Consider the following 9,558-nt stretch of genomic DNA (forward strand, 5'->3'; position numbering starts at 1 on the left):
TTCGAATCTATTCTATAATTACAGGTATTATAAGAAATATTATTGCTTAATACTTGACATTTCTATAATTCTATATCTATATATTAATCGAATTATAGAATACAATTAATATAGAAAATCTAGTTAGAAAATAGTAAAGAATCCATTTTTGCCAGGAAATGGATATATCCATATTTTTCAGACTTTAATTTTTTTAAATAATAAAAAATGGAAATATCTATATCAAAAATAGCTTCACGTAAAAATGCACGTATTGGTTCACGTAAGCAAACTCGTAAAATACCAAAGGGAGTTATTTATGTTCAAGTTAGTTTCAACAATACCATTATGATTGTTATTGATGTACGGGGTCAAGTGATTTTTGGTTCTCTACCGGTTCTTGTGGATTTAAGGGTACACGAAGGAGCACCCTCTTTGCTGCTCAAACTGCAGCAACAAATGCTATTCGATGTGTCATTAAGAACTATTCGTAGAAGTGGTATACTTTTAAGGTTTATACGGATGTAACCCCTATGTCACATGATGGATACAGGGATCCTAAAAAAAGACGTGTGTAAAACTAAAAATAAACATTAAAGAAAGATATTTCAAGAGAAATAAACAATTAATTTAAGAGTTTGATAAAAATATATTACCATGATTCAGAAAAATTAAAAGTATCTATTCGAACACTACAGTGGAAGTGTGTTGAATCAAGGGTAGACAGTAAGCGTCTTTATTATGGACACTTTATTTTGTCTCCACTTATGAAAGGCCAAGCAGATACAATAGGCATTGCAATGCAACAAATTTTGCTTGGAGAAATAGAGGGAACATGTATCACACATGCAAAATCTGAGAAAATACAACATGAATATTCTACCATAGTAGGTATTCAAGAATCAATACATGAAATTTTAATGAATTTGAAAGAAATTGTATTGAGAAGTAATTTGTATGGACCTCAGGACGCGTCTATTTGTTTCAAAGGTCTTGGACAACATTATCTAGTGGAAACCAATGTCGAATTTAAGTTAACTTTAATAGCAGCATAATTTTTGACATTTATACATCAACTTTGACAATCTTATTAAAATGTCAACTGATGTCGAATTTAAGTTAACAACAATTCTTTAGAAAGTTTAGAATGTCTAGTTTATAAATATGATATTTATTATGCAAGATAAGTATCCAAATGGTTCGTTTTAACTTATGACACTAACAATATAACACTAACAATATAACAAAATATAATCCAACATAATCCTTCAATCCAAAAAAACTATGTGGATAGCTCAACTCGCTCCTTCGATATTGTTTAACTTATTATCATAGTAGTATGTTACACTTTAAATGACCTTATTTAATTTTGATATAGATTATAGGAAGGAAATGTTGAGTTAGAATTATGGTATGAATGGATTTTGTATGCAAGAATACATAATTGATTTGGGTGAAATTAACAAAGGGAATTGTAATTCTTTAAACCTGTATAACACTCAATCTGTATAACACTCAATCTGTATAATGTCCATAACTTTCACCAAATATTGTATAACAATTGTTGGATTTTGAGTTTCAAAAACTATTTAAAAATCACAATTTATTCCACCGAAGATATTACTGGGTTGAGTCGCGGACTAGGTCGCTCTCTTTAAGACGTTTCGCGGCACTGCCCAAATTGTGCAAGGCAGACTATCAACCACAAATCCCCCAGGATAAAACAGCTCAGATTCACTGCATCGGAGTTCCACTGCACCGTAGAAAACCGTTCTAGAATTACACCCTCAATATGGAAGTTAAAGCCACTCTCAATATGGTACTATGACCATTCATTACTATGACATAATAACCGCTCAAAAAGACACAAAAAAACGAATGTACTACAGCATAATAACTGCTCTAAAAACAAAGTGACTACGGCATAGCAACCGCTCTAAAAACAAAAGGACTACGGCATAATAATCGCTCTAAAAACCGAAAGGACTACGACATAACAACCGCTCTAAAAAACCGAAGGGACTGCAGCATAACAACCTCTGTAAAAAAACCGAAGGGACTGCGGCATAATAACCGCTCTAAAAACCAAAGGGACTGCAGCGTAATAACCGCTCTAAAAACCAAAGGGACTGCGACATAATAACCGCTCTAAAACCGAAGGGACTGCGGCATAATAACCGCTCTAAAACCGAAGGGACTTCGACATAATAACCGCTCTAAAACCGAAGGGACAGAAAGAAAGGGGAGAAGTGACTCGAAAATTAGGCGAGCAGAATATAAGAGGGAGAAAAGAGAAAGTTGGGAAAAACATCCAACTTTGGTGTGCTTTTTCACAATAGTTTGAAACTCATTTTATAGTGATGGAAGCAAACTCACATATGTTTTCTAAACAGTGTGGGACTTTAGTATGTATAGAGTTGAAACTACAAAATATGATAGTTTACCAATGTGAGATTTCAAAAAAAAATCTTTCCAATGTGGGACTTGAATTTTAAAAAACAAGTTTCATTCCACTTAAATTTACAAAAAATATTTCTTTCCAATGTGGGACTTCAACACATTTTTATATTCACACTATAACATACTTATGTCCCAACAACAGTGATTCTTAAAACTATTAGAAACTTGAAAAAAATTATCTTCAAATTAGACACTGGAATCGTTGACTTCTACACATTATAGTAGGAGAAATTTAAGGTTACAAGTTATATAATAGACTAAATTACATTTTTGGTCACTTAACTTAATTTCAGGTAACGTTTTAGTCATTTATCTCTTTTTTTTTCCAAGTTGATCCTTTAATTTAATTTTAAGTGACAATTTGATATTTTATGTTTTGAAATGTCAACAATGTTGCCCTTTTTTAAAAAAAAATTCAAACAATCATCAAAATTTTCAATCAAAACCCATAAAATTCATTATCATCTTCAATAAAATACAAATTTAATCAAATTCATAACCTAAATCTTGAAATAAACTCATATTTTCATTCTATATTTGATGTTGTTGGAGATGAAAATATGAGTGTATTTGAATATTTGAGTTATGGATTTGATAAAATTTGCATTATATTAAACATGATTATTAATTTTATAGGTTTTGGTTGAAAATTTTGATGATTTTTTTTGAATTTTTGTATAAAAAAAGACAACATTGTTGAAATTTTAAAACATAAAATATCAAATCGTCACTTAAAATTAAATTAAAAGACCAACTCGGAAAAAAAAAAGAATTACAACTTGTAACCTTAAATAACTTGTAACCTTAAATTTCTCCTACTATAATGTGTAGAAGTCAAATATTCCAGTGTCTAATTTGAAGATAATTTTTTTCAAGTTTCTAATAGTTTAAGAATCATTGTTATACAATATTTGGTGAAGCGAGTTAGGAGCGAGTTGAGTTATCCACATGGCTTTTTGATTGAAGGATTATGTTGGATTATATTTTGCTATATTGTTAGTGGAATAAAAGAAAGAGAATATTAATTTTTTTTTTTATTATTACAAGGCCATCAAGATATTTGCTATATATATTTGACAACCACAATTTTGAACCAATTTTGTAAAAAATAGAATAGAAAATTAGTATAGTTGAAACCGCCATAATATTCATAAGTTTGTTTAGTAAGACTCGATAATTAAAGTAGTTGAAACCATCATTATTTTAAAAATACCCGTTATTATTTGGAAAAAATTTATGATTGTTAAACAATGTTTAAATGTTGTTTTATAACCGCGGTTAAAACCATTATAATTTGTTTAAGTTTATCCACTACTTCTTTTAATTGTTGTATGTTTAGTGAAGATATGATTTTGGATGTTGATAGTTTGAAGGTGTTAATTTGGAGAGTTAATTGAAATTAAGCGTTTTCTTGTTCGAAAAGTGTAAGAATACTAATTAATTTTGATTATTACTATTATTGAAACATTACCGTAGTTACTTTATGTTTGAAATATCTAACTAATTCATCAATTACGTGCAAGCGCTATGTGACCCTATATGATCATACAACAACGCTTTTTTTATGACGCTTGTCAAAAAAGCGTTATTGTATCCTCCGTTATTTTTAAAAAATTCTATAACAGCGCTTGTATTTAATAAGCGCTTTAAAAGACGTGTTATAAAATGTCATTTTTGGAGTAGTGACAATTCAAATAAGGTGTTTATAATGAGAACGGGACAAATAAAATATTTGATGTCAAGTAAAAAAAAAATTAAAAATTTTTCACTTATATATGTGTGTGTATTTTCAACGTGACATGACACTAAAAACACTATTATTTATCCAAAAATAAAAAGCTAACAACATTATATAATTAGTTGAAAAGTCTATACATAGAAAGATTTGTGTAAGTCAAAGAAGAATCAAAGCAATACAATCATAGATTTTTGCTGGAATATTTTGCTTTGTTATTTAAAAATAGAATAGATAGTCATCTTATAGGTTGTCATAGGCATAGGAAGTTAGACTTGGGTTTAACTTCTCCACTATATATATAGTATAGGCAAAATTACATTCGTAGTCCCTTAACTTAATTTCAGGTAACGTTTTAGTCTTTTATCTTTTTTTTTTCTCGACTTAGTCATTTATTTTAATTTTAAATAACAATTTGATATTTTATGTTTTAAAATTTCAACAACGTTATCCTTTTTTAAACAAAAATTCAAAAAAAAAATTCAATCAAAACTCATAAAATTAATTATATTATTTAATATATAACAAATTTTATCAAATCCGTAACGCAAATTTTCAAATAAACTCATATTTTCATACTTTATTTGATATTATTAGGAATAAATGACTAAATCGGGAAAAAAAAAAGATAAAAGACTAAAACGTTACCTGAAATTAAGTTAAGGGACCACGAATATAATTTAGCCTATAGTATAATATAATTGTATTTTTTTATATCTATCAAATTCTAAAATTCTCTTTTCGGATGCAGAAAATGGAGACTCTATCATCTTTGAGATTTTTCAAAACTATTCTCATAATATTGTCGCTTGTTTTGCTTTCCAACATCCCCACTCAGGCACAAGGTTTGAACATTTGCTTTATTTTTTATTTTTTTTTGGAACAATCTATGATCAATAGTTGTGTGTCTATTATGGATCTCTCAAAAATGATTTAAGGTGGACTCTTATTTTTACTATAAGAAATGAATTTTATAATAATAAATAATAGAGAATAAATATAATATTTTATGAAAATTTACTAAAAATAGTAAGTTTTTGTTTAGATTAACTTATTATTTCAATTAACAATGTATCTTTTACGTTCCTTTATTACCTAAAACCATGATTCAAGAATAAATTTATTAGAATATTTGTATATGGACCAAATTTGTTTGAATAATATATGTAAGGACTTAATTTAAGCATTCAAAACTGTAAGATTTTTTTTTTATGTTTAAAAAAATTAAGAAATGAAAACTAGCTATAGAAACCAAAATTATACATTGCTAAAACCATAAAATCTGTCAAATTTTATTTTAGGAAAATATACACATAAAATAGATAAATTAAATTTATTATCTACTTTTTTAATATATGTAAAAAAAATTTAAATGCTTATAAAAAGAGACGAATATAGAAATCGTTGTCATAAATGTAATGAAATATAATAACGTTAAAGGGGTGTAGATAATATAAAATTTAGTTGACAAAATTAAAACAAAATAACTTCTTTCTGGAAAAATTAGAACAAAATAATTCACATGACATTGAAAAAACAAAATAACAAAATGATACTTCTATTGAAACAATGCTTACAAAGCCAAAATAACAACAATTTTTATAGCATGTATAGTATGGTCTTCATTTTTCGGTATCCCTTTAAAATTAATATTTCTCTTTGATTGGTTGTATAATAATGTTACTAATATATAGGTCTACTTCACAAGCTAAGATCCACTCAATATGACTTATCTGCTTCAAAGGTACTCCGATAAAGTTTTTGCCATATTGATTGTTGAGTCATTCTTAATTACCTCATTAAATATTATAAATTAATCAACATGAAATTTTTGAATATATAGATTGGAGAACAAGCTGCAACTAAACCATATGACCCTATATTAAATTTTTTAAATTCTTCAAGCTTTCCAAGTCGAGCATCATTTCCATCTAACTTTTTGTTTGGTATTGAAACTTCTGCCCTTCAGGTATACGGTGAAAATAAAATATATTTACCTCTATCTTTAAATATAAGTCACTCTTCAAAAAATTATTGTCTCTCTTTATTATAAGACTTTACTAATATAAAATTATCAATTACATTAATTATTTCTTTATTAATATACCTCTAATTAATTTACATCTTTGTATTGTAGTAATTAATTTAATACTACATTTTGAAAGCATAGGTCTTCAAATCACAAAATGAAGACCTAGAGCCTTCTAGTAAGTTAAAGAAATCTTTGCTAGTTCAGTCATAGATTTAGCAAAATTATTGCCAAAAAAACTACTATTTGTTTCAAGAAATGTTGCATTCAGAGTGTAAGAGGAATTATTAGAAACAAAAGCATTGAAATGAGAATGATTGAACTGGCCTTAGATGGATTGAATGACAAAAATTAATATCCTGTAAGAGGAATTAAAAATCAAACAAAGAAGAAGTCATCCCTAATTAAGAATCAAAACAATAATAAGCACTTTATAGATAAGAGGTGATACCTAGGGTCCTAATCTAAAGATCAAAATCAAGTATCTAGGTAAATATATAAGAAAAGTTCAAGAAAAAAGCCATCATCTCTATGCAATACGCTTAGGTGAGACTGCAAAGCTAAGACTGGAATCAATGTAAATGAATGTTCGTTGCTCATGAAGATTGTCATTACTATTTAACATGTTATTTTCTTTTCAATTACCACAATCAAGATGTAGAAAATTGGTTCTAGAGGCTGCAACTTACTTATTCAACATGAATTGAAGACTAGTTGGGCTACTTACTGATTATAGCTGAGCATACCTATTACATTCTTGCCACTTACTTATTTAGTTCAACCACTTTTAAATATATTATCACACTTCAGGTGGAATGTAATTGTGAAGATAGATTAAATTAAATCTATTAAAATATGTCTTGCTCATCCTTTAACAGCTCTCATGTCGACCTTCTTGTGTTTCTTACAGTACCTAAATCATGCATCAAACCAACTAACAAAGGACTAATATCACAATAAAACAGAAAATCAAATTAAACACATATACAAAGGATAGTGAACACACTATTTGAGGCTCCCTGAGGTGAACAACTATCTTGTTAACATTCTTGTGTTTGTCATCAATCCGGGAATTGTAGAACCTTACGATTTTATTGTGCTTCAACGACCTCAATAGATGCACTTTTGAATACAACCTCACTAGTTTACCCGGTGATTGTAATACCTCATCAATCCGAACTTGGATCCACACAACTTCGAGTCCATTGACTTCATCAAATGCCTTAAAACTAATTAACCACAAATTAAGGAAAATATATACAAAAATTCGAATACGTGACACATTTGAATCTTCTTTAAATATGATGTATATAAAAATAATTAACAGTGAGGTAAAAGCATTCAATTAGTTATCACTTACTCCTACAAAATACAACATAATATAGAAATGCTTCTCTAAAACCAAAAACATTCAATGGATACACGGTCTTGAAAGCTCTTTTGCTGATTACTTCCTTATACTGCCATGAATTCAAAAATAAACATAAAATTAGTTTTTTTTCCTGTAATTTTTTGGGGTAATGGAGGTAAATTAAGAAATGAAAAAAAAAAACAGAAGAACTAGATTACCCTATGGTAATGAGAAGTAGGATCAGTTTTAATAATATCAGGATCAGAAGGCTCAAGAAGACATGAACCTTCCTCTGAGCATTCTGTATCCACCAAACTCATCTATAACATGCTATAATAATTCCTTTCCCTGCAAATTTCCCTACAAATCAAGCAAAAATATATGTCAGCTTTTGGGATCAAATCAAAATTATATATGGGAATCAACATTTAGCGAATTGTAGCATGCATACATAAATGAAAATGGATAATTGACAAATAGAAAAAAGTGAAAATAATAATAAATTATAACTTTAGAATAGGTGCAAGACCTTATGAGGCGAGTTTTTCGGAGGAATCTCGTAGAGTTTAGAGAGAGAAAAAGATATCAGAGAAAATGAACTCTAATTCAAAAATGAGGATAACATGTCGTGTGAATGAATCGCAAAAACAGAACAAATCGCAAACCCACAACCTCATTCAGCAAATCGCGAAAAAATGACACTTAACAAGCAAGATTACCAAAATAAAATTGATATCGCAAACTGAAATAATTTGGAAAGAGAATAGAACTTACTTGCTACTGCAAATCGCAAAGTGATACGAGAGAGATGAATTTAGGATTGTTCGAAATTGAATTTAGGGGTTTTGGGGATTATGGTTAGTTGAAGATAGTAGAGAGAAAAGGGTTTGAGAAATACAAAGAAAAAAGAAAAGATTTCTCAAGTGTTTGGTGTAGTTGCATTTTCATGGTACACCCTGAGATAAGTTCCCCACTGAGATTGAGCACCAGCGATGATGAGTGATCTTACCAGCTGCAATAGGGATTCAGCCTGAAGGAATTTACTTTCAGTGAATATGCTGTTGATGTGACAATTTTGAATTGTTTGTACAAGACCAAAGGGGCAAAACTTAATTTTGTGTATTTAATTTTTTTTACATAATATTTTTAGAAACAGTGACACTTTAACTGTAGCTAAAAGTAGCTTTAATGATAGATAAAAAAATATCACAAAATATGAGTGGCACATTAGATTTTTTTTTTTTGTAGTGTGTTGCAAAATAAATATCATAAATTATGTTTTTGTAAAATTAATTCATAATAAACCACAAAATAAAATATTCTAAGATAAAGGTAAACCCAACCCTGATGTCACATGAGATATGAATCCTATAATTTGGATGTATTTGAAGTCATAATTATATAAATAAAACGTAAGCAAGAAAAACATCCAAAACATCACCAGCCTTTAATGATCACATACACGATGGGGAACATCTACATTATCGCGGTGCCAAACTCAAACAAAACGTTAGGTGAGTATATCAAAATCATAAAATAGTAAAAAGGAACGCAATGCACAAATGATTTGACATAGAGTTGTTTTCGGTACAGTTTGGTTCGATTTTGAGTCTAAAAACCGATTGATCCAAAAATAAAAATACTCGCAGTCCTGTTAGGTTTGGATGATACATTTTAAAAAATCTCAACCAATCCGATCTAAATTAATGCAGTTTAAATTATGTCAGTTTTCAATTAATCTAAATTACAATTAATATTTTTTTGTAATACTTATATTATAATGTTAGGTTAAAGTAAGAAGTTTGAAACAAAATACAACACATTGATCTGATTATGTTTAAAAAGATAAAATAATAATATAAAAATATTACATTGAACGCATAAGTATTATTAAAAAAATTAAAACTAGCAAATAATAGATTAAGTTTTGTTAAAAAAAAATAGATCTATGCTATATATCATACTAATAAAAAATAAATATTTAAATTTATATATGCGGCTTGG

General features: G+C 28.4%; 1 protein-coding gene and 1 long non-coding RNA gene across 4 annotated transcripts; one reads left to right on the forward strand and one right to left on the reverse strand.

Annotated features, from left to right (window-relative positions):
• The first annotated feature begins 207 nt into the window (after nt 1-207).
• On the forward strand, nt 208-1,034 carry LOC113785699 (DNA-directed RNA polymerase subunit alpha-like). Its single transcript, XM_073366470.1, has 2 exons — nt 208-478; nt 646-1,034. The coding sequence occupies exons 1-2, from the start codon at nt 208-210 to the stop codon at nt 1,032-1,034; spliced, it is 660 nt and encodes a 219-aa protein (XP_073222571.1).
• A 6,015-nt stretch (nt 1,035-7,049) lies between these two features.
• LOC101495950 (uncharacterized) lies at nt 7,050-8,629 on the reverse strand. Of its 3 annotated transcripts, none has more exons than XR_012162241.1 (4): nt 8,329-8,629; nt 7,773-7,902; nt 7,564-7,663; nt 7,050-7,432 (listed from the first exon to the last, which is right to left on the reverse strand). It is a non-coding gene; the product is annotated as an uncharacterized lncRNA (long non-coding RNA). The 3 variants fall into 3 exon arrangements; XR_012162240.1 differs by having other exon boundaries at nt 7,626-7,663; nt 8,329-8,626; XR_012162239.1 differs by lacking the exon at nt 7,050-7,432 and having other exon boundaries at nt 7,437-7,663; nt 8,329-8,623.
• Between the last annotated feature and the right edge of the window lie 929 nt (nt 8,630-9,558).

This window comes from Cicer arietinum, chromosome 3, assembly GCF_000331145.2.
Source record: "Cicer arietinum cultivar CDC Frontier isolate Library 1 chromosome 3, Cicar.CDCFrontier_v2.0, whole genome shotgun sequence".
Classification (NCBI taxonomy): domain Eukaryota; kingdom Viridiplantae; phylum Streptophyta; class Magnoliopsida; order Fabales; family Fabaceae; genus Cicer; species Cicer arietinum.

Bases quoted from the DNA above. Each gene is read 5' to 3' on its own strand.
- LOC113785699 (XM_073366470.1), top strand. From the start codon at position 208: ATGGAAATATCTATATCAAAAATAGCTTCACGTAAAAATGCACGTATT. The intron at 479-645 runs GTATACTTTTAA...ACCATGATTCAG, and splicing joins AAGAACTATTCGTAGAAGTG to AAAAATTAAAAGTATCTATT.